General features: G+C 42.2%; 1 protein-coding gene across 4 annotated transcripts in view; it reads right to left on the bottom strand.

The window, feature by feature from the left end:
* LOC117426478 (synaptotagmin-6-like) overlaps nucleotides 1–25,434 on the bottom strand; it is a 43,335-nt gene extending 17,901 nt beyond the window's left edge. For 2 of the 4 annotated variants that reach the window (XM_034044075.3, XM_034917526.2), the window contains exon 1: nucleotides 25,065–25,434. In XM_034044075.3, the coding sequence (XP_033899966.3) occupies nucleotides 25,065–25,221 (157 nt within the window). In that variant the 5' untranslated portion in view covers nucleotides 25,222–25,434. The other 2 variants (XM_059004067.1, XM_059004068.1) reach the window with 2 other exon arrangements.
* Nucleotides 25,435–26,140: the final 706 nt, after the last annotated feature.

Raw genomic sequence — 26,140 nt, 5'->3', positions numbered from 1 at the left:
GTGCAAGCACTGCATCTACACAACAGTGTAACAACCCCCTGTCTATCAGGGGCGCCAGTGCAAGCACTGCATCTACACAACAGTGTAACAACCCCCTGTCTATCAGGGGCGCCAGTGCAAGCACTGCATCTACACAACAGTGTAACAACCCCCTGTCTATCAGGGGCGCCAGTGCAAGCACTGCATCTACACAACAGTGTAACAACCCCCTGTCTATCAGGGGAGCCAGTGCAAGCACTGCATCTACACAACAGTGTAACAACCCCCTGTCTATCAGGGGCGCCAGTGCAAGCACTGCATCTACACAACAGTGTAACAACCCCCTGTCTATGAGGGGAGCCAGTGCAAGCACTGCATCTACACAACAGTGTAACAACCCCCTGTCTATGAGGGGAGCCAGTGCAAGCACTGCATCTACACAACAGTGTAACAACCCCTTGTCTATCAGGGGTGCCAGTGCAAGCACTGCATCTACACAACAGTGTAACAACCCCCTGTCTATCAGGGGTGCCAGTGCAAGCACTGCGTCTACATTTGACATTTCTTACACAATAGGCTGGCTCACACACCGGCACACAGCAGCGTTTTGAATAAAATAGATATCATTCACCTTTCATTCATGCCAATAAAGTGACTAGACGGTACATAGATTAACATCATACCACGACTGACAATGTAATGAAGGCTGTGGGCTTCTACAGCACACACAGTTCCATTGCTGTCTGTTGTATTTTTTATTAGTATTTTCTTAGCCGGTCAGAGTCGGGCAGCCAGCTGTTTATAATCTTGCGTAACAATACAAGTGTGGAATTTGTATTTGAAAATACATCGTTAATGGGGGTCTTGATCTTTAAATGTATTATTCATAACATCAACGATATTTAAAAACAGTACAACTACCAGACCATTTAGACCAGTACATTCCTGGGATGTCAGGGAAGGAGAGACATCACCTCTTTTTAAACTACTCTTTGGTTTTCTGCGCTTTCGTGAGGCTGAAACTGAAAATGACTGAACAGGAATTAAAGTCTCCCCCTTGTCAGGCCGCAGGGCGCATTACAGGACGCTGATATTAATTGCAGTTTTTAAAAATCATAAAAATGTACAAAAGCTCTTGCCAAATACTCTGAGAAATAATGAACAAATTGCTCTTGGTTGCAAAAGGTCTAACTTTCCAAGCTGAAGCTGTTTGGCTGGTGGGAGGCAGCGGGTGCTACAGGAACTCAAGTGGTCACATTGAACTGCCTCTCCACACACTCTCCAGAAGGGCAGCTAAGGGACTGTTCAAAACATTACAGTGAATAGCATTTCAAAACCTTTTCATTTACACTCACTTGATAACGGACTATTAAAAAGGACAGCAGGGACGCCCAGTTTTCACCGCTCGGGCTCTCATGCACAGACATTTCCAGTGATAATAATAATAATAATAATAATAATAATAATAATAATAATAATAATAATAATAATAATAATAATAATAATAATAATATCTGCTGAATCCCAGTATTGCAAGCAGGAGAACATTCTCCACTCCGAAACCTTATGAAAATCTCACTTTAATTCTGTGCACCCCTTCAAATCTTACAGACTGTCCCACCCCCATTCAGAGCCGATCTGTTACTCCTTCACTAAGCTTTGAATCGAGTAATGCTTGTTAAGTACTCCAATGTGAATGTGTAGATTTAAAAACAATTTCACAGCAGCAACAAGCAGGTGAGCCAGCTACACACAAACAGATAAATCAATTAACAGAGCGATCGGTCTTACTGATGAAAAACAGCCCCATGATCTACACCAACACACACATGAAGAAAGGGAAGTGGGACAGATGCACGTGCATACTGACAGACTGACTTTCCATGATAACAGAATACATTTCATCCTAAGAGGATAAGCTGTTCTCTAAACCCACAACATGTAAAGGATCATCATTCAGACCAACGTGACACCCACATTCTCTGTAGTGCAAGAATCCATGTAGTTTGCATTTAACCAGGGGCTCATTTGAAGGTCTTCTAGATCAATTAAAATATGCCATGTTGTCTCATCTATCTGCACAGATCATGACACTGCCTCGCTAATACTGCTGAACTAACAGATTGATTGGCACGCTGTGGGTCCGTAGGTTATTCTCCTAAAGCAAAGTGAGACGCACATTTCCAGGCACTGCTGTTAATATGAGAGCCTGAGATCGCTCACAGTACAAAGTAAGGGTTCGCAGGACAGGATGGGAGAAAGCAATGAGGTGCAGTTGATGGGTTTTGAACAGCTCTCAGAATGCTTCAATACTTCAAAACCACTCAAGAGGCATAACAAGGCAATAACAGAAAGATCCGGTCCATTCACTTTTCAGAAGGAATGAAAAACGTTCCGGTGGTCTACAAAATGCTCGCGAATTTCTCAAACTAATAATAATGAACGAACCCAGAAAAACTGTAACCCTACACATACAGCATTGCCGTGACCGTTGTAAACACAAAACGCCTTTGACATTCCTGCCCACAATTTATAATCTTTTATCTAAACAATTTATAGAGCTCTGTGTGCGAGCAATCCTTCCTGCCGAGGGACTTGCCCGGACTTGTTTTTAAACTACAATGACCAATCAGACAAGGCCCCAGCAGTCAGCAGCGCTTACCTTTAAAAAGCTCAGGTGCCTAATTCCACACGAAATCCTTAATGGATTCACTTAAAAGCCATTGCTTGTGGCGCGTTTGCTAATGGGATGTTTTAAACATTCAAAGCCGGGAGGGAAGACTGAGAATTTTAATTAAGCAGCGGAAGATAATTATGAACACATTTGCTAATGTTTCGGGAGGATGTCATCATAAGCAAGTTTGTATCCTGGGGTGACAAGTACAAGCTGTCTCGTGGATGTTTTGTTGATGCTGTTTTTGTTACTGCAATTAATGAATAACGTATCTCAGAGTTGCATCAGATTAACAGCTGCGTCAATATAATCAGTACTTTTAAAATCAATTTTGGTAGCTTTTATTAACACCATTATCACTGAACTCCCCTTTTCTCATGCTGAAAAGCTTCTGGTTCTTCGCTTGTTCTAGAATCGGGGATACGCTGATGTTTGAAACGGTAGCTTATCACTTCACGTGCTGCAGTTTAAACTCAATCCAGTAGTGGAGCTGTGATCTGCAACACGGGTACGAGGATGCAGCATTTGCATTAAAAAAAACAAACAAGCAAAGTACCACAAGGTTCTCAGCACAATAACCCTGTGCAACAAGGAGCCCTTATATAGTATAGTAATGTATCATATAGAAGGAAGAGGCTGCATGTTCTACGCATGGAATGACATGAGTACTCAGGATAAGACGCACTGGCATTTTGACAAACCCTTCACTGATTTTCCCGATACGATTTACAAAAAAAAAACACACAAATGAATTCCTCATGTGCTACAGATGGTGGTACTTTTGTCTAACCACTGCAGACCAGCAGGTCACCACCTCCTCATCTGTGCTTCTCAGCAAAGCAAGCGGTATATATTTCAGCGACAGATGGTTGGGCCAGTTGCTGAACGACGTTGGAAATCCATACAGCTTGCTTAGAAGTTAGAGTCCCTAAACTGGCACTTTGTACTCTGTGCTCACACCATTGTAAAAGTCGCTGAGCTTCGTGAGTCCTTTCTTGAGGCAAGTGAAAAGGGGCTGGAAGGAATGCTTTTTCTCTCACAATAGTGGGGCTGTAGCTGCTAATGCAACAGGCTTGTGTGAATTCGTTTTTTGGTTGTAGCAGATTACATGGTGTGAGATTGAGTGCGATGCAACAGCTTCATTCAGCTGACCTGCTTATGTCTGTAAATGAAAGAAAGGCATGTGGATGAAATGTAAGAGCTGTGAGATCGATAGTAATGGAATCTTTAAACCCACAGCTTCCTGCACAAAAACACCACGAGCCGCCACACTGATTTAACACACCACAGAAACTAATGTAGTCACGCAAGTTCCAGCCTTCAAGCCATACTGAAGACAACTGCAGGACAGTCATGTGCACATGTATTATAACCCTCAGGGTGTGAGAATTTCAATTTTGGGTCAGTAATCAGTGATATAGAAACAACAGGCACTCATGTGTGAAAATGTTAGACCGCTTTGTGCTTTAATTAGGCATGTTAAAGAACTTCTAAAAAGTCTCATGCATTTTCACTTACTATTTTAAATGAATTCCAGGTGTGGCATATTAAAGACTTCAATTAAATTAGACAATCAGTGATTTGCCTGTTTTGACAGTTCCAGTGGTATCATTTCATGTGCACAACAAATCAAAGGTACAGAAGCAATGGGGGTGTTCACAGTGTGCACACTGCTGTATTGAAGATCTCGTACTATGATCCAGTGAGCTCTTCATTTCTTAGCAGACGGTAGGCAAGATGCTCTGTTAATCTGTTCGGTTTCTGCCTAGCAATCAATGCATTTTAAACCAGGCTTCTGATACGCCTCATGCATACCAGTTATTAAGAATAGTGCTAGTAAGAGGCGAGAACATTTTAGGGGCCACGTTAAAAGATGGGGGATCCTTATCCTCCGCTGGCATCAGCCTGTAGCACGATATCTGTTTTTATTTTGCACCTGTCTTCACTGCTTATAGCCTAGACGGTTCGGATTCCATTTTGCCATCATCCAATAGAATCTGGATTTTATACAAATATTTGAATCCTTTCAGGCGCTGTGCAGCACTGGTTAAAACCAAGACCAATCTGCCTAGCACTACAGCATTAACCCCTGTCCATGGTGCTGAACACAAGACTGTATCCAATTGCTGCTGGCCACGGTGCTGAAATCCAGCTGGCTCAGTGCTGTCCGGGGCTATAAAGCTGCAGAACCTGCTCATTATCACTCTAGGATTTACAGGCTCTCACACAAACAGCTGCTGTAGCAGGATCGGAAATTACATTTTATCTCCTGAGCAGATAAATTCGCTTTTTTTTTTTTTGTTGTTCCCTCTGCAGATATTTCTCAAAAGAATGCACATCAGCAGAATTTTTTTTTCAACCTTATCTCCAGTGTGTGTTTAGATACCCTTTTTATTAGTGTTTGTTCCTGCCATGCACCCGTTGCTAGCCACGTGTAGTGTGTAATCTGTACTGCCGATTTCTGCACCTGCTTTTATGAGAACATCCGTACACTGTACATACGGCCACTTGACTTTACTGTTTTTATATCACCATTTCACTCATTATAATAGAAGTTACTCAGTCCCTGTGCCAATATTATATAGATGTTGGGATTTTCATGAATGGTCAAATACGATAGAGTTTTTCAGGCTGGGAACTAGAATGTGTGATGATCTCACTTAAATGCATTGAAAAAAAAATGCCACGGCATGAGAAAACTACATAATGCGAACATGGAAGCCAAGTTGTACTTGAATATGGAAATGGTCACATGTCAATCATGTACCTCAATCTGACCTCACGCAAGAGATAAGCTAATAAAGCAAGCTGATGTCTAATGAACCTCTGCACTGTGGTTTAGTATTCCTTCACTTCTTACAGCGGCGCTACTAAAACCAGACTGGTTTATACAGCCCTAAAATGAACCCCAAGATTCTCTACACTATAAAAGGGGGGTAAATAAGAGTGAAGAAAGCGGATTTTAGACCATCAGTTAAGCATCCCTTTAAGATGAGATTTACAATATAGCATTTATTGTAAGATTTAGCAGATTTCACACACACAGCATGCATCAACCCCATTTTAAAATCTCAATTAGTTTCAAATCCAGCCTAGGGCTCATTTTAATATTTCTTCTGCAGTAAATGATACCGGATGAAACATTTCGAGCCAGGACAGTCAAACTGATTTAACTGAGGTGTAGCCCCACATTTAAAAAATTGTTTGTAGATTTCACAGTTCATTATGGATGGAGTACATACAAATGTGTGTGTGCAATACAAGGCAGCTACGCATGTGTGTCTATAGCCTTTAAAAAAAAACAGCTCTTTGAAATATTCAGTCACTACGACCTCCAGCACAACCAAACAAGCAGCTTCCAAGAAAACAGCCAAAGCGTGCTTAGAGAGGCATCCTGCACCACGCTGCTGTCGCGGGGGTAGAACAGCGTGCTGTCAGATCCGATAATAAAGACAAAGTGATCTTTATAGGTGATTGAGTTCAAAATCCTCCACGTCTTAAAAGCCTCTTTCAGACAGACTTCAGATCTTTCCAGTATATCTCATTTTGGATGCAGTATCATCTCCTGCACAGTATATTACCCAATGAAAAAATTCTAACAGGCATAGATCGTGGTGTTATTACTGTATTGTGTTCTTTTTAATTCAAACATTTAGAACACGTTAACATGTACAGCTGACCTGGTCTCTTATGTGTTCCTGTTTTGCAGGTGTGTTGCTCAGGAGGAGACTCTCATTGTCATACGATGGTTCTGTCATCGCTGTTGCAGGGTATAGGCATGGAGGTGACTTGAGAAATATGGTACCTAATACTCTCTAATCAGCTATCCTACACATACCACCACAATACTAGTTATGCATCTCCCAGTAGGCCTAATCACTAAGCTAGGAGACTAAAGAAGTTATTGCCAATAAATCCTATAATGCAATCTTGAAAAACCAGCTAACTGAAGCCATGGGGTTAAGTTCTCCCAGTTGCCAACCATTGAACCTGGTTTCCATGACAACCTGACCATTTCAAAAAAAAAAAAAGGAGGATAAGAAATCAACTTCAAATAAAAGAGATGCACCAGCCGGCAGTGTTGAGAGGATTGAAGAGTTAAAACATCACTGCGGAAAAAACTGAACCCAGCCAGCCTTGAAATGACACGGCAGTTGATTTAAGCAGATCGTGGGTCAATACAGCTGCAAGATGGAATTAATGGGGGAGTAATTGGTGGAGGAGCCGAATATGTGTGCGCAAATCTGATTTATCGAGCCGCGACCACCTGGGGAATGCAAATACGTTTGTTCTCCTTAAACAACAGGCAATTAATATTTCAGTGGGATCTGTGTATACTCATACTATATAAATATTTTTTTTTTTTTTTAAAGCAGAACTGGCTGCCTCAGGCACTGTAAATACCAAAGTGTAATTTCAGATGCATGGCCTTATTAGCGCAGTGGTCATTTCAAGCTGTTGCTCCTCATTTTAACAACAGCAGCTCCCCCAGGAGCAGAGACTCCCTACAGCCAGGCAGAAAGTGTGGATCTTTTAAAGCTGCAGTGCGCCACAATCACTGTGACGTTCCACTCGGGCCCTTGCTTCTCCTCTGTGCTTTGCAGCCAGAGAGACCCAGCAGTTCAGCTCCATGCTCAGAGACCGCATGCCTACAGTATCCAAAAACTACGCCTTGTGTGAAGAAATGTACCTGATCCTTGTTTAAACTTGTGACTTAAAACGGATATAGAAAAATCAATTTAAAAAAAATCATACATTGCATTTTACTAAGAATACTAAAATATGTTAATATGAATGAGGAATTGTGAACAGACACTGAAACAAAAATACAAGACCAAAGCATACATCTTAATTGAGATTGCTTGCACTTTAAAAATGGTACAAAAGCTATACGTTTATTTATTTGTAATTTTAAAAATCCAAAAGTTCTACAGTTCTGGAACTAGCATGTCGGAGCTCTTAAAATAACCCACGGAAGCTTTCAATAAATATATTAAAAGAACCACCCGAGTCCCATCGATGTAGATTCTGATGAGAATTCTGACCACAAGGGACAAGTCCATTTAACAGCACAGTGTACACACATGCTTATAAATGCAGCTGTGCAATGCCAGCCCCACACTACACCCCCAGAGTTGTTCGAGCTGGAGGGGTGTCTGCCCTGGTCTTACACTGCCATTGAATGAACAGGACCGCTGCCCGTTCCCCAGACGCCTCGAATTAACTTTGCACTTGATTTGGATGTTGACTCATAAGTATTCATTACTGAACACACATCGATTACCAATCTGTGATCGAGTCTCAAATATCATTCAGGAGTCGAGTCACATCAGGTAATTCAGCCTGGATTATTAATAGAGGGCAACAGGAATGGGAAATATGAGCCAGTAGAAAATTAGGGTCAAACCTGTGGTTTAACTTACTTTTAAAGACTTGAAATACACTTGAGAGACTCACACACACTGCGTTAGAGATCATTTTGGTCCTACGCGAGGACTTCAGGAAGATGATCAGCCGTGTAGCGTGCAGTATGGGTGAGCTTTTTTTAATTGTATTAACCCAGATGAATTCACTTTTTCTTTTGTATTTGAATCTTGCATGGCTTGATTCGCCTGATGAAGACGGCACGGCTCCTTTCTGTTTCTCTAATGAAGCGCAGCATGAGAAAATGAAAGGTGTGCCCTGCTGTGAGTGATAGCAATGACTTTACTGAACCTGCAATTTGATCCAATCTCTTTTTCAAAGTCTTGGCTGAACATATTTGACCTAAGTCATGACATTCCCATTTTCCTTCAGTGCTGGGAGAAATATAGGAATGGTTAATCACATGCTGCTTGAAATTCATTGAGCCAGGCAAAACAAATCCCAATGAACTAGATTCTCAAGGCCATTTAGTATCACAAACCCCCATTAGCACTGGTTTAGGAGAGCCAAGACCAGTGCTAATCAGGGTCTGTGAAAGCATACGAAAACGATGCTACTGCTCATTAACAGTAGAATTATCCAGCAACACAATGAACTGGATAATCGGGTTCTGCCCTACATCTTTAACACGGGATTGAATACAAATGATCACCTGTCTTTTAGAGGCAGTTTCAACAATAACATTTCTGTCCAGTCCCTCGGAAGTCATGTTAAAAGGGGTTTGCGAGTTCACACTTTTCTGGCGACACTGGCAGATTCTCTCACAGATTCCTTCCCCAATTCCTCCCCAGATGCCAGGCTCTGCCTTGTGCTAAATCACAGCAAACGTGATGAGTGCTTCTCCTCCTGGACCGCTGTTGCGAGGCAGGTAGCTGTAAATCCTGCAATCTATCAGGCAGAGACTTTTTACACTGCACGGCTGGCTAGCGTGACCAGATAAACCAACGCTCAGATAAGACCTGATTACAGCAGCATCAGGGTTTGACAAGAAAAGTGATGAAATAATACTGTAGCTCGCAGGCATAAACTATGCCAGGCATGAACACATCACAAGAGACTCAAGAACGACCTTTCTTCATCAAACACATGTGCACATATGCAGTCTATATATAGACATCTCTACATATGGAAAATATTCAGAGAATACCATATGCCTTAAGATATTTACTGCATACATACTGTTAGGTACTCGAGCTGGCTCTTTGGAGCAAAGGAATATATTTTCAAGCAAACAACAACATGAAAAATTCAAGTACAGCACACAGCTCTCCATCCACAGAATACAAAATACTGCAGAGTGTACGGATTCAGAATCCCATAGGACCTAGAACCAGCCACTAGATATTAGAGAGGAGTGATAGCAGAATCTCATTGACTTGGGAGTGCAATGCAACAAGTCACATGAGGAGAAACGCTTCAGTCCCAGCAAGTATTTAACATCTTTCATTTCCTAAACGTTTAAACTTCAGGAATAACCCTGTTTAAAAGGTCTTAGCAGATTGGAAGCGGGTAGGGATCGTCACGGTCTGCCGATTGATATTCAGGAGGGGTTCAGGGTGGCAGGATCAGACAGTGTCGCCATTCAAACGCCCAGGCGGGTTTGTGTGCAAAAAAATAACTGCATCTCTACATGGACTTTAAAAAGGCAATGTTTTTGGATATCCAAAAATATAACGATAGATTCTAAGATGAAGCTAAGGGACTCGTTTCCACAATTAAGGGTTTAATTACTTTTTTTAAAAAAAAAATAGAGTTATAAAAACAAATCGAAAGTGCTTAACAGACTGAATTCACGTTTCCACAACGTCAGCGAAACTTTTTTTTTTCTCCAAAAATAGGAGCGATTTATGACTAAACCGTCATAAATTTTCACTGCGGAAGATGCATTCGGAAGGTAATACAGTGAAACTGACTGACAGGTATATTATATTGCAATGGTTCCAGAGTTCAAATTACACTGTGTTCCTTCATTCAGTCGAATCTCTTAAGCATGCAAATCTCATGCGGCGAGGACCAGAGTTTCCTTCGTTTCCTGCCTATTTCCATACAAATAACATTATGATGTTTTGTGTTTGTCTTCCCGAAAATAAAAAAACACAACAGCAGCGCCACATCCCTGTATCAAGCAATACAATGATCTACTTTTGCAAGAAAAAACGTTTACAAGGGAACACTGAAACCAACGACAACAGATGCATAGAAAAAGCCACACTCAGACAGCTCTGTTGCGGCTGTAAGGTCACGCATTGTTAAGTTACTATTTTTGTCAAATGAATGTACTTTTTTTTTTAGTTTGTTTTGTTTCATTTCCAAGTTGCCCATCGCGTATTTAACATAAAAACACCTTGGTTTGCTCTCCTAATACAGTCACCCACGCTCCACCGCGTTCCCAACGCGTTTTAAATACGGCGGTGTTTACATACTTGTAGTGTTACCTTGTGGTTTTTTTTAGGATAGTTCATTCATTTCGCCGAGGTGGATTCTCCATGCCTCGTTTCTGTGCCACTGCCACAGTACGTGCAAGGCTCTTCGTTTACGTCTCATTCCTCCCCAGTATTTTGGGAAGCCTACCTGGAAATTGCAAACTCCGCACAGACACATCTTGTCCTCGTTAGTCTCTACCGACCTGTCCGAATCGCACCTGTGACTGCTTAAACTTTACGATGAACTCGGTTCAGCACCGTGCAGGTCAGGAGAAGTCTGTTATTTTGTGTGCCGCGTTTATATAAAAGGTGTGTGCATGTTCATCATTGGCGATTATAACGTGTCGTGGCAGCGGCGGTTTCCCGCAATCCCGCATGTATTAATGTATGTAATTCGGTTGTGACTGTGCAGTATTTGAATTGCCTGTCTGCTGAACTCAGTTGCTAATGGCCCTTTTCACCTTGACTTGAATTCATCAGTCATGGTAGCTAGTTGTCAAACACCGTGTTGTAAATTAAAAGCGGCTTTGCCCCTCAGTCATGTTCGGTTTTACACTGCTATCCCATCCCGCGGCGTCTCTTTACTGCAGTCTTACGAGGTTTGAACCGGTCCAGTTTGTGTACGTTCCCCGCCTGTTGTTTTATTGTACAGACGTCCCATTTTAGGTTAAACCGTGTAAATTGCAATTCAGTATGTATCTTCTTTTAGAATGCCTTGGGGGAAAAAAATATATGGATTTTTAAATTTTGATAACTGTCAGTCATTTTTGGAGAACTATTTTTTTTTCTTTGTTCAGGGAAACCAAGATATTGATTAAGAAAGTTCTCAGAGAAGGCTAAACTGGTAAATGTCCCACCACACTTTATCCAACACTCTGCGCACACGTACCTATGCTGACAGATTCAAATACATCATATCGTATTGTTTTGTTGTTGGGGAATGCAATGACCCAAAAGGAACACAAGTCTGAAATATTGTCATGTATTACAATCCCTTTTGCTTGGGTCGATACAGTGCCTAAGAAAAGGCATTAGCTCATTTCAACCTTTCAAACAATGCAATTAAAAAGCCTGATTAACACAGTTATATCTCGTACACTTGCCCTGGGGGAATTACAGGGCTGTACTGTACCCTAATTGGACAACAGTCCTGGCACCAAAATGAAAAACAGTACTCAAAAAGTAACCCACACAGCAGGCAAGTACTGCAAGGGCTTTTGAAACTTGAGTCTTTCTCCATGGTAACCGTCCTGGTTCATTATTGGACACAGAACATTCTGAAACTTCTGATTATTGGACGCTGTGACAAAGAGGCTGGTCATATCAATAATAAATATAAATTCTATAACTGACAGTGTTTAAGAAAATGATACGCCAATCTGCTTTCGCGAAGGACACAGTGTAAGTTTTGTATTTAGGACATTGCCAAGCATGCTAACATTAATGCCACACCAACAAACATGGGTTAATGGTATTAGAAAGAGGATGCATTAAAAATATATACAATTAAGAATGACATAATTATTTACAATAATTAATGAATTAAGCTGGATTGGAATTGATCAATTAATTAAATTCTCTAGCCACTAGCACTGTCGGTCTGGGTTCGAATCCAGCCAAGGTCGTAATGGAAATTAATTTGGCAGTCTGGAGCCCGGTATATTAGTCTTCATCCCAAAAAATCCCCCAAACAATTCCTCCCAGTCCAGCCCCTTTGCTGGGCTGTCCCGCTCTACGGACAGGGCAGTGGAGAGGGGGTGTATGGAGGCAGATTGCTGCTGTCTGGGGTGGGCTGTACCTGCCCTGTTGAGCAGCAATGTGCCTTTCACAGGCACTGCAATTCATAACCAATATAGAAATCAGTAGCTCTCCCTGTCTGTCCCAGTGTCGTGATCATTACTTGCACAACTCCTGCCCAAAAGTTGCACTCGGGAGATTTGTCTTCTGAGAAGTAAAGCGCCTCCCGCGTCTTAATTAGTTTGCCGTCTGAGTAAATTAGGGGAGATGAGGTGTGTGTTTTCAGTGTGCTCAGAGATTTGAAATGTAAATACTATAGAGCTTTTGAAAGTCAAGGGAGCTGGAAACACAAGGGTGGGGGGGAGAGAAGAAGATAAAGAGGGAATCGGGAAGAGAGAGACATCAAAAGAGAATTGTAAAAGGATGTCAAAGCTAGTGTAGTTTCTATTGAACAGCTGTATCTATAAGAGCTGCTCACATTTGACACTTAAGACTGGATAGTCATAGATTCTGCTCCTTAAGGATGGGCCCTCCAGTCCAGGGCAGGCTTGAGGCACGGAGACTGACTGCTCCCTCACCTCCTAAGAGAAAGGGTGCTCCCTCCAGTCCAGGGCAGGCTTGAGGCACGGAGACTGAACTGCTCCCTCACCTCCTAAGAGAAAGGGTGCTCCCTCCAGTCCAGGGCAGGCTTGAGGCACGGAGACTGAACTGCTCCCTCACCTCCTAAGAGAAAGGGTGCTCCCTCCAGTCCAGGGCAGGCTTGAGGCACGGAGACTGAATTGCTCCCTCACCTCCTAAGAGAAAGGGTGCTCCCTCCAGTCCAGGGCAGGCTTGAGGCACGGAGACTGAACTGCTCCCTCACCTCCTAAGAGAAAGGGTGCTCCCTCCAGTCCAGGGCAGGCTTGAGGCACGGAGACTGAGCTGCTCCCTCACCTCCTAAGAGAAAGGGTGCTGCCTCCAGGGAAAGATTGAAGTTACTCACAGAGAAAGCTAAAAGCGAATCTCAGCTAATATTGGCGTCTTTGTAACTCTGCTACAGCAGAGGCACCCGAGCATAATTCATTATCACTGACAACAAACAAACAAACAAGAAAGAAAGAAAGAAAGAAAGAAAGAAAGAAAGAAAGAAAGAACAAAACCAGGAGACAGAGAAAGAGCAGAAAGGAAAGGAAGGAGAGACTTTTCAGAACACTGCTTGAAAAGGTACTTCTAGTACCACTCCAATCTTCAGATAATTCACTTCAACGAGAACAAAACACCATGATTGTGTAGTTTGAAAATAAATCTGGTGAACTTCACATTGTTTTGCACATTGCAGCTATAAAAGGTGACAGTGTAGGGATTTAAACCGAGGAATGCAAAAACAAACTTGAATTTATTAGGTTTCTTTTAGTCTTCCTAAATTTAGCACTATTGATTGTTTCATAGTTATGGGCAAGTACTTGTTATGATGTATTTTAAATATGTTTTATAAATAATTAACCTTCAGAAGTAAAGAAAGGCTGACAGAAAAGAGGCAAGCAAATACATGTGTAATGACATGAAAAATGTGTTCTTAATAAAAATGCATGGGGAAAAAGGGTAAATTATTAAAGCATACAGCAGATGAAGGGAAACGCAGCACCTCATACTGAGAGTAAAACACACACACACACACATTCAGAAGAAAGGCAGTGCATTCAATGATATTAAAAGATATCAGAAGCGATCATTTCCCCTTGATGTAAAGCATCAAATTAAACAACAAAACAAAATAGATGTTTTTTCCACCCGCGAGGGAGATCAGAGTGTACAACCGGCCTTTGATGTAAGAGAGAGAGAGAGGGGGGGGGGAGGGAGAGTCGGAAGACAGCTCAAAAAAAGATTGTCAGAACATCAATTAAATAAATAAATAAATAAATAAATAAATAAATAAATAAATAGACAGGAGACCAACTAACTAACTAACTGCTCGTCCCTAAACTCAGAACAGACCTCAAACCGCATTTGTTTCCATCATTTAAAAAAAAAAAAAAAAAAAACCTAACAGCTTTCTTGAAAACTGACAAGCAAAAAGACTAAATAAAATACAGGTAACGTTTAACACGCACACACACACGCACACAGACACACATACATATATATATATATAGTACAGCTTACCAGTTTAAGGCTGGAGTCGTTGTTTCTGAGCTGCTGGTCTCCCTGCTTGTCTGCTAGTCTGCTCTTAGTCCTTGCTTGCTCTCAGACTGAGCGAGCATGCACAGTTCCTACCACTTGGTTTCTATGACACTGTGCGTTCTGGGCTTGTGTGCAAGCAAGGGAGACAGTGTGTGTGTGTGTGTGTGTGTAAGTGGCTTGGAGCAGATACTGTACCTGACTTACCCTGGAGAGAGTCTCTCAATGCTACCCTCTCCATTAATCCCAGGCGCTGTTGTTAACTGCAGCTAAAATATATCCCTTCTTTTCTCTCACTCTCCTCCCCCCCTGCTTTGTGTGTGTGCATTTTGTTTAAATCTTTGCAAAAAAAACAAAAAAAAAAACACACAAGGAAACAAAAACCCAACCTATGAATATCAAACAGCGGCCAGATGAATAGACTCCTAATTTTAGAGCCAGGCTTTGCTTTTATTAAAAGCGAATTAGCAGAACTGAAATAGAACAGGAGGAGCATCAACACAACTCTGATCTTCAGTGGCAATGCTGTATTCAGGGGCAATGGTAGAGCAAGGGCTGATGCAATGGGACGAGGCTGCTGCTGAATGGTACAACAGAAAGGAACATACTAAATTGACATCATAATGGTATACATGCTGGATCAAAATAAAATAAAGAGAATCGCCGAGAATGAAACACACACACGTGCGATTTTAGCAGAGCTTGTGTTTAGCCTTCAGTCTGGTTCTCGGGTGGTGTAAAGCAGCTTGACATTATGGGAACGGGGCTGGTCCTTCGATGCGTGGAATGAGTTTAGCCCAGCGCAACAAACCATGTGTTCTCATCCCCACGTGGATGGACTGCAAGCGTTCTCATGCCATGCATTTCTGATTGCCAGCTGTGCGGGTCGCATATGGGCTGATCGGTCACGTCCTACTGTGTGTGTTATCAAAGTGGCTGCTTATGCATTAGCAACATGGGCATGGACCTTTCCAATTCGTGCTAAACAGTAAACATGCCCCATAGGAAAAGACAGCAGGATTTAAAACCATTGCCCGTTTTAAATGATTAAAAAGAATATGAAATGCATTTCACATGAATGCAATGCGCATATAGATTAGATTGGACCCCACGTTCCAGGTCACACAGTACATGGTGACATTTTAATTACTGACGCTTACAATATTAGTGTCAGCGCTTTAACATTATGAATAAAATATCGAAACAATTGACGTTTAGTCCCATAAGGTTTTTAAATCAATGTGCCTACCCTGAATTCTCTTGTGTGCCATTTGTACTTCTCTCGTCATAATTGTGTAGTTGAATAACAATTGAAACTAGAGGGGATCCTCCATGTTGATTAGCATTTTTTGTGCAGGACAAGCATGCAAAACATTTACTGCACTATGCAACTTACTCCTAGTTTAAAAAGACCCAAACAATCAAGCACACAAGCCCCTTCATCACTTCAGGGCAGTACACAAGCAATCATGTGACCAGACTGTCCCAACTGGGGCTTAGCAACCCCTCCAGAGCTACAAATGCTACCTTAAAACCCGCAACCTATAAATCATAAGGAACACATTTAATGTTGAATCCTACATTACTGCATCAAAAATGCACTGAAATGATATCTCTGTGCCGTCTTTAAATATTCATCACATCTCATAATGTTAAACACCACACTGTAGACTGAAGCTGTGTAAAGGGTTTAAAAGATGGGGGGGGAAATGGAAGTGTCTAAGAATGAAAAATGACCTTAAAAATTAGGAAACAATGTGGACCTGCCCAGTACAGGATTCGATACAGAGAGAAACAAAGAATAAGAAGGTGACAAAATCAATAATTTCTGCACATATACCCTGCGGCGGTTCCATTAAATATTTCGTTTCTGGCCGTGACTTGACTCTGAACTGGCTGTCTCAAAACGTTTTCGACTGTTGTCCTTTCAGGACGAAGGTAATGAGATCAGTCACTGTTTTAATAGCACATGGGATGCAGTACTAACTACTGCCACGCAAGCATTGAGCTACCTGTTACTGTAGCCCTTGCCTTGTCATGTAGGCACAGTGCACTTCAATGTCCTGTTACTGTAGCCTGTGCCTTGTCATGTAGGCACAGTGCACTTCAATGTCCTGTTACTGTAGCCTGTGCCTTGTCATGTAGACACAGTGCACTTCAATGTCCTGTTACTGTAGCCTGTGCCTTGTCATGTAGACACAGTGCACTTCAATGTCCTGTTACTGTAGCCTGTGCCTTGTCATGTAGACACAGTGCACTTCAATGTCCTGTTACTGTAGCCTGTGCCTTGTCATGTAGGCACAGTGCACTTCAATGTCCTGTTACTGTAGCCTGTGCCTTGTCATGTAGGCACAGTGCACTTCAATGTCCTGTTACTGTAGCCTGTGCCTTGTCATGTAGACACCGTGCACTTCAATGTCCTGTTACTGTAGCCTGTGCCTTGTCATGTAGACACAGTGCACTTCAATGTCCTGTTACTGTAGCCTGTGCCTTGTCATGTAGACACAGTGCACTTCAATGTCCTGTTACTGTAGCCTGTGCCTTGTCATGTAGACACAGTGCACTTCAATGTCCTGTTACTCAACAGAAAGACAAGATTACCGCTTCAATTATGTTTTACAAGCGGCTGAATTCCAGAGCTCCCGGCTGCAGTATTTCAAGCAGTTATTCTACGCGGTCTGTAGGGAATTCGGATTCAAGGCTGTGACACATAAGTCATGCGTTCTGTGTGCTGGCAATACCTCTCCAGCTGCTGTTACATTGCCCTCCAGTCGCGGGAGCCCTGCAATGAAACCCCTTCTGTTTGGAGTGGAGTTGCGCTGGAGGCAGTGCACTCACGTCAATGCGGTCTTATTATTACGGTCAGTGATTTCGTTAGGTTTGCTTTTTTAATTTGTTAACCTGAGCTTATGTAACGGTATGCATTGTAATATATGTTTGGATAATATTAGAAGAGGGGTGGTCTTGAAAATCTCCCTGCAGTTTCATGATACTATTTGAACTTCATTGCATGCATGGCCTATTAAAAAGTCATCAATTACATTAAAGAATCACTAAATTTGCCTTTTTTTTTTTACAATGTTTCCAAGATTTTCAGTTACATTGGTTTGATATTCAAAACAGAAGCAATGGGGTGTTCTAATACATTAGCACACTGCAAACCTGCCTCCACAGAAAAGAAAGACAATTAGAGGAGCAGAGAGCTGGACTGTAACTGTGAAGAATAAGACCGCCTGTGAGACGAGGAACAGCGATCAGGAGAAGGGAGCGCTTTCAAAAGGGCTTGGTGGTGAAAAATCTCATCTCCTAGCTTCGCTGGTACTGTTGTGGCATTTCGTTCTCCGTGTACAACACATTCAGATGAGTGTAAAACTGGTCTGAACTTTCAGACAGGAGTGAGTCACAGTGCCCCCCCTCCCCTCCTCTCTCTGGTGGATTATATTCCCTCAATGCTTTGCTAACTCAGCGAGGCAAGCCTGCATGGGATTACCAATTAGAATATAGGCGTACGTTTAGAGGTGTGACGTCAATACAAGGTAAGACTACCAGGGGGTTACATTCAATTTAAACTGCATTTTATTTCAGGAGAATTAACTAAACATGATGTACTCTCTTGTTGATTATGCCCTGCTAGCTTACATTATTCTCAAATCAATAACTTGCACATTTTTCCTTCAATATTTAAAGAGGCTCCATTGGTCTCCCTTTGGAACAGATTCCTTGATATTCTGAATAACATTTACTCAGTCCAATGTGTTTGACTGCTGGGTTTTCTTCTCCCCTCCCTCCCCTTGGCTTTGCTTCCTTCCTGACTATCCACCAGTATGAAACAAGCTACCAAGCCTTCATCTGGCAACAGGGAACTGCCTGCGTATTAAGAGCACCCAGTAAGACCATTGCATTTAATCAGGTGTTAATGGCTTGATGTGCAAACACGGAGCATCTACTGCATACCCAGCACCGAGGAAAACAAATCTGCACAGAGAGAAAAAATACAGCTTGATTAATACGATAAGCAGGGATTCAGCTTTCTATAAATCCGCTCATGGATTTCTCTCAAGTACGCGGTTCAGACCGAGAGCTAGCAGGGGGTTATCACTTTCCAATGAGAAACCATGAAGATAATGTGCACCATACCCACGCTAGAAAACCAACGGCACTCAGTTCCTTGTGCTAGCGCTGCGCTTCCCTTATCACTGGCTTTGCAGCACCGGCACTACAATGCCTGCCACTGAGACAGAGGCACCACAGCGCTTCATGATTTCACAATGAGCGGACAGTTTCACTCTGGGTGTAAAGACTACTTGAAAGTAAGGCATGCAGATCCTACTGCGAGGCCAGATATTTTTAAATAAATATAGCAAAAGAAAGGAGGAAGGAGTTGAGGTTGATGGAGTTATTTAATTAGCTTCAAATCCCTTTAAAAAGGGTATTGTCATTAAGAGATTCTAATGGTATTTTTTATTTATCTAGAAGGCCGATAAAAGCAATTCATACTGGAAAAAATATATAAATGTACTGTTGATTAATGAGCTTTGTCGAACCAGCTTATTAAAAGTTATAAATCACACAAAGACTGTCCTGAAAGGGAGACTGTGTTTATTCAATTGAGCCGAGCAGTGTTAATAAAAGAGAAATCAAGCAAAGGGTTTAAGCAATGCATGATTAAGGTTAGGCAGCTTTGCTGAGAAGATGTTGGAGGTGGACCCCATAGTTCATTTTGCCAGCGGTCTATGTTATCTGTACACAGATCATGTGACTGGGTGTTCAAACAACACTGGTCAAAAGGCTTAAGGATGACGCACGGCTGGTCTGAACCTCTCTTCGGTTAACATTCAGTCCTGGACAGCATCCTGTCGCATTAAAAACCATGACTTGGGTGAGCAAAACTAAAGTGCAAAAGGTACTTGTGTCAGTTGGTTTGTATTTTGCGCTGTGATGGTCCACCAATTAAACTGCTCCTCTGGGATTGTGGGTTAGGTCAAATTCTCCAAATACAGGGTGTTGCTGCATAGGAACCATCCAAAACTGAAGGTGCGGTATACAAATGATTAGGCACGAAATGTGTATTTGTGCAGCACACTAGGATCTTACGCTAGAGCTATACTTCTGTGCACTGCGCGTCATGTGAAACAAAAGAAGACCTTATTGGCTTACCAGTTTGTTAATATTCTCTTGGGTGCTTTTAGCTGCAGGTGTATGAACAGGGTGGGGTAGGGTCTGGATGGGACAGCTTTTTTTTGGTCTTAAGTAAGCCCATTTAATAAAAATGTTGCTTATAATTAGGGAGGCAAACCCGGCAGGGACTGTTTCTCCTCATCGTGCTACAGCGCACCCTACTGGCCAGGTGAGCTCAGGCGGACATCCTAGAGGGCTGACCTTTGCCCTCCAGAAGCTGGTATCTCGCTGCAGTAAGGGACAAATAAATGGATTTACATACAGCTCTGCTTTATAACCTGGGTTATTTATTCATGAAGCTGTTCAAGGAAGCTTCCAAGACGCACACCAAAGAAGGGATTACAGCCAACAAAATCATTTTAAAACAGGGAGGTGGTTTAAAAACAAAACAGCTGTATTTTAACAAATTTGATTTTTTTTAAGAAATTTGAAGGTAATGAACAGTGATAGGGAGTCTGACATTTAGAAAGTTGTGGTTTATTCCATTTTGCAATCTTATTCTGTGAAAAAAATTTAAAAAAAGGTGAAATTGCAAAATACTATAAAAAAAAGCCTGAGGAGACCTTTGCCTGGCTTTGATTATTGAGCAGATGGGCCCCAGATGAAGGGATTTTTAGAAGCATATTTTTTATCATTTATTTATATAGGATAGCTCCACAGAGACAGGGTGATAGTGAAGGCCTCTACATACAGATAATATTAAGGGTACCAGTACACTTTCCATATATCTGAACAGGAGATTATCTACACAGACCGGGCATGCTTAAGCAAGAGGTCTGAGTGGAGTAAAGCATTCATTTGTCTGGAGGATAGTATATTTAAATTACACCACATATATGCAGTCCAAATACAGTAAGGCAACTGCATTATTTACAAAAGCTCAATCCACTGCAGTCTGTCTCTTTTCCACACGGGGACAGTCAGACAGCTTTCTAACACCGTGGGTATGGATATTAATACCACGCTTCCCACTCCTGCGGAAGTGAAGCTGTTTACTTATTTATCTGTGCAAACATATTACACCCAGAGAAGCTCATCGAGATGAACAGCCTTGTTTACAAGAGGGTCCGAAGAGACTTTTTATTCGCTTGCTACGCCTTCAAATTGAATTCAGCGAATCTTACTTGTCATGCACTTCCATTCAGGATGCAGAGCTGGTGTGGTGAAACGGTACTACACTAGGGTAAAGAAAGCTCTCAGATCGCAATGCCTCTCTTCGGAGTTAGTCTGTTAGTCCTGGACTATCTTGGTCATTTTGCAGTGTGTTCTGCGTCACTGACTGCAAAGCATGACATTAAATTAGGGAAAGAAGCTGGATGTTTGAAATAATGAGCTGAAGGGGGAGTGGGGGGCAATTTCACTTTGCAAGCAAATTGAGCTATGCATGAAAGAGGGGCAGGCAAACAGAGATTTCTTGATCCGGTCCCACAGACATGCACACATCTGACCTGCATGTCACTTCGGTTTAGCGCTATGGTATTATTGTATTAGCTGTAACCCCCCTTAAGCTAAAATACAAATGAGTTTCTAAAAGTAGTCAAGGGACGCAGGCAAGATGGAGAGCATGTCAAATGCCAGCAAACAACCATTATTATTATTCGCATTAAGGCACTTCTCCTGCTGCTGCTTTTTCTTGTGCTGCTCAATCAGGAATATGTTTTGGAGGATAACATAAAGAGACTCTTGCCTACCGCAAGCAAATTTCATATAACTCACAGCAAAGATTGTGTTATTACCGTTTGGCATTCAGATGATATTTTCCTGTCTGAAGCTGTGCAGCAGTTAATAAATCTGTCTGGGTGCATTTAGCAAGACATCAGATAGGGGGATTCTGATGAGAACAGATCACCACCACACCCTCACAAAACTAGCACTGCAGTGCTGATGCAGCGGGATCTTTTCTGGAGTGCCGGTACTGCAAAACAAGGGGGCGTGGCTAGTGTGGGGTTTGGGGGCTCAAAAACCTCGCATCCAAATGTGTTGCATGGTTGGAAATAAGACTCCCATTGCACAGCAGTTTGATGCATTCCTGGTTTTCCTACAAGTTTAATAGCACGCATTTGTGCTTGTTACCTAAAAGCAAACATGCACTAAAACCTGAAAATGTAGTTATTAAATTAGTCATTTAGCAGACACTTGTATCAAAAGCGACTTACAGAGACTAGGGGTTAAACTATGCATCAGCACCAACTGCTGCTGCTGCAGAGTCACTTCCAATAGGACCTTGGTTTTACATCTCATCCAAAGAACGGAGCACAAGGAGGTGAAGTGCCTTTCTTTAACCACTCGACCCCCAAGCCTCAATAAGCTTTAAGCTCTCAGATGCTTTGCAGCTCTGTCCCATACAATTCCAATCCTTTCCCCTACGAGACAAGGATGTGATAAGCTTGTATTATATCATGTATTGGTCTTTTAGGAACGTTAGCTGCACAGTCTAAAGCAAGAAGGGAATGCACACTTGGAGAACGCCTGCTCTAAATGGATTTTTAATGTAGAATACTAGAATTCTCTTTGACCCAGAGAGTCTCATTGCCCGCCGAGCTTGTAGCTTTGCAAAGAGGGGGGTGTTCTTTAAGTAGAAGCCAGTCTGCTATAAAACTAGGAAATGCGATTAATCCACAAAGATCCCTGGCTGCCTCCAGAAAACCTTCCCTAGGCAGGATGCCAACACCTGAAGTGTGCCAGGCGCTGTTACCACTCCCTGGCAACAAGGCACTCGGACCAGCTGCGTTTCGGACTTTTCACCACCGTTCATCCAACCCCGTTGCATAAGTTGTTGAGCAGTAATATGCAAAAATAAATAAATAAAAATGAATGAATTTCTCATTTACAATTTTTGTCCTTAAAGAGCAACTTGGTGCGGGTATCAGTTACCCTCGCTACTGTATCCCACTACTTGTTTAGATTTGCTTAGTATTAACAATCATGGGGGCTTTTTAAAATGTGTGCACCCCCCCCCCCCCCCTTGTGGACAATAGTACTCTAACATGTCTTCTCTCTAAGTAGTGCCGATACACCAGAGTGTAACCGTTAACCTATCCCCCTGCTACACTCCAACAGTACAGTGGGTTCCATGGAAAATGCCAACACATTTTTGTTTCAATTATCTTAACAGACCATGACCATTTTAAAATCTTTTTTTTTGTTTAAGTACTGGCACAATCTCCAAAATGCCAGGACTATAGGAAATGCATTTATTTCCCTCCAAGGGTATGAATAACACATTAAAAGGTGTCGGTACCAGGAAACAGTATGTTACCATGACCTGCACACAAACAAATAGAAAATGAAAGACTGAAGGATATGCTTTGAAAATATCGCACAGTTTTTTATCAGGGACCGTCATTCTGGCTTCTGAATGAGCTACCTGCTGATCAAAAAACCATTTCAAACCACAATAAAACAAGCAATTCTGTGCAGGTACAGCTGTAGAAATAAAGCTGCAGTGAACGCGTCTCAGAGCTCCTTTAGGATGCTGCAGTCTCGCTGCTTCTCCTGGAAGAATAAATCCTAATCTGCTGTCGTGTGCAGAGACCCAGGAAATGAAAAAGAAAACCTCACCTACAGATGCAAGGATTACTGTCAGCCACCCTGATTGAGACAATGAGGCAGGGAGAGGCGAGCGTATCCACACTCTCTCTCCAGGTCTCGGTCTCTCTAGACAGGATCACACAGCCTTCGTCCGGCTGAATGAAAGCGCAACAGTAAACTGGCTAAGAGAGAACACTACTTTGTTGTATCAGCAGAGGAAAGAGAAGTACTTCACTACAGCACGGCGGTAACCAAGTGTTTTTTTTTTTATTAAGATATTGGAAGCTGTTTTTGAGTAAGTTGAATGGTTTATAGAATAATCTGCATATTTTAAATCAAAAAATATATTGCCTTCCGTTGTAATTTTGCTGCTTAGCCAGCTTTTCATATATTACGCACTCTGCCTAAATGCTCTACACTTTGCTACTGGGTGAATTAAACAATTGCTGGTTTCCAGCTGGATGTACTGGTTTAGGAGACTGGGTGCTGGTTGCAGAGCTCGTAAGCTGGTCCATTAAAAATCCCTTTACTGTAAAGTTCTGAAGTAAATTGTTGTCTGCTATCCTAAATGAATCTATTTGCTGCAAAACTTGCTTGGTGATGCATATACCTGCTGGGAGACCAGTAAGAGACCAGTAAATATGTCTTCCAATTCCCAGCTCTTAGTTGGTCGCTATCTCATCGGCAGTTACTGGAATTCTTGCGCCCCTACAGCTAAAATAGACAGCAGCAGTCCAGCTGTTTTTCTGGTCAAGTGAAGTGAACAAACAGCAAAGCATTTGATTGCAGTGGAGCACTGAGCACATGAGTGGTTTCTTTCCTTCAAGCTTAAAACGAGGAGAACAAGGAAAAGGAAACAACGACAGCACTATCCTCCTCTCTGCCTGAAGACTGCTCTATGAAACTGTGCACGTTGAGATCCTCATGTGTCAAAATCCATTGTGCTTTTCAAAAAGACCCCCCCGACTCCATTGTGACAGCTATGACACTCGTTCCCTCAGGCACGGTTTGACATTCAAAAGCCCTAGTTTAAGATGCCTGGTGATGTGAATTAAATTCTAGGCTTCAAACCCAAACTTCTCCAAACATAAAAACAGCTCAGTTTCTCTCTGAACTCGCGGCACTAATTAATTAGGAGCAACTTCACTTCAGGCCCCAAATCGCCAACTTGCTGGCTGTAGCAGAGTCCGTGAGACTTTTTAGAGAATCTATTTTTCAACCTCAGCAGAGGTTCTGTAAACGGCTCTGGCTTACCTTTGACCTTTGACTGTAACCCCTTCAGATGCTGAGATGCCAAGGGCATCCGATTGAGTGAGACGTGAAATAAAAAAACAGGAGTGAGGTTTGTGAATACTGCACTAGAATGCACTGGCTTTTCCTTTAGGAGTGAGACTGCTCAAATTGACATAACGTTTGCATAAAGAGTGAGCCTCACTCACTTGGCCTGCCAGCCCATACCTTCGGACAGCCTGACAAAAGGACAACTTTCCAATGAACCTCTGGAGTACCTTTTTCTAATCCCCTTCCCATTTCACGATGCTTGGAATCATTCTGCATGGTTTTTACTGCTATTACTAACAATCAGGATTTCTGCTCAACTCTGGAGAAGGCTCTTCCCATGCTATTTGTGTCGTTTAATTGAGACATCAATTCGTTTGATTAAGGGGTTCAAAGTAACAATCACACAACAGCACTGCACAGTATATAGTACATGTTCAGATTCAATCCAACATACAGATGTGCTCAAGTCTTCTTTTACAGCTCAATTCAATCAAACCTCCATATAGAGCAGGACACACCCTCAAACACACCACTACAGTATCAAAAACTGTAAAGCTTTTCATTTGAAAACACTTCAAGTTAGACTGCATGCTGTCCTTATAGATCAAGTGCTGCAGTGTACCTTGATTGAACCTTCCAGTCTCAATTTAAATGCCAGCGCGGCCCGCACACAACGTTACCTGGATCGGTGATACTAGGGCTCTGGTCCGACGGCAACAGCAAGAAGTCCCGGCAGGTTTCGAGGTCCAAGCTGGGGCTTTTCTTGTGGCAAAGATCAGTGATGAGGTGGACTGCCCTCTGACACAGCACAGCATGCTCCTCCCTGAGACCACTCATCTCCCAAACTGCATCCTCGTGAAAACTGCTTCAATTCAAAACAGAGCAAAAACTGCAGTTATTCCTTCTGGCTAGCTGTATCTAAAAAGCTGCCCTATGCAGCTATGAAGTCCTCAGGCACGCAGTCTCTCTCTGCATCTCTTTAGCTCTGTAGCACTAGATTGCAGCACCTAGCTCTCCCAGTAACAGAGCCACGCGACTGCCTCTCTCCTCTCCTCTCCTCTCCTCTTGTTGCCTGATTGCCTCTGAGATCAGATATCTGTTTACTGACAAGGAGTGGTCCCTCCTGCAGCACCTCCCACTAAATTCAATTTGGTGATCTTCTTTTAATGCAACATGTTGGTGGAGCCCAGCAGAGTCCTGTAGTGCAGACTGAGTGAATAACCCTTTGCAGGAGCAGAACTTAAAAGAGATCTGAGCAAGTGCTTATCCAGCTGGGCATGTTGGTGCATAACACTGCACTCTGCCTAATTGTAAGGCTTCCACGTGGTGTTGTTTGATACTGTTGAGCTAATCTGAGTCTTATATAAATTAAAACACTTTATTACAGTATATATACAGTGTGTGTATCGGGGATGGAAATAAGACTCCTATTGCACACACTGTGGCTAATCAAGCTCGTAATAAAATCTGGAATTGGTGAAACTACAATGGGAGTCTTATTCCCATTCCTATATATACATACTGCATTTAATCCTGTACTTCAGAATACTGTAATCTGCCAAGTGTTTAACTTGTAGTACTTTGTATTTAATCACATCCTGATGTAACTATCACTATTTAATCATATCCTGATGTAACTATCACTATTATCTGCTGTATTATTGAATTGTGGTTTGTCACACTTGTACTTTGCTTGAACAAAAGTTATTGTATTTCTTGCTCTTATTGTATTACTTGTATTGCAACACTTGAAATG

Source organism: Acipenser ruthenus, chromosome 29, assembly GCF_902713425.1.
Source record: "Acipenser ruthenus chromosome 29, fAciRut3.2 maternal haplotype, whole genome shotgun sequence".
Lineage (NCBI taxonomy): Eukaryota > Metazoa > Chordata > Actinopteri > Acipenseriformes > Acipenseridae > Acipenser > Acipenser ruthenus.
This window is presented reverse-complemented; position numbering and strand designations above follow the sequence as displayed.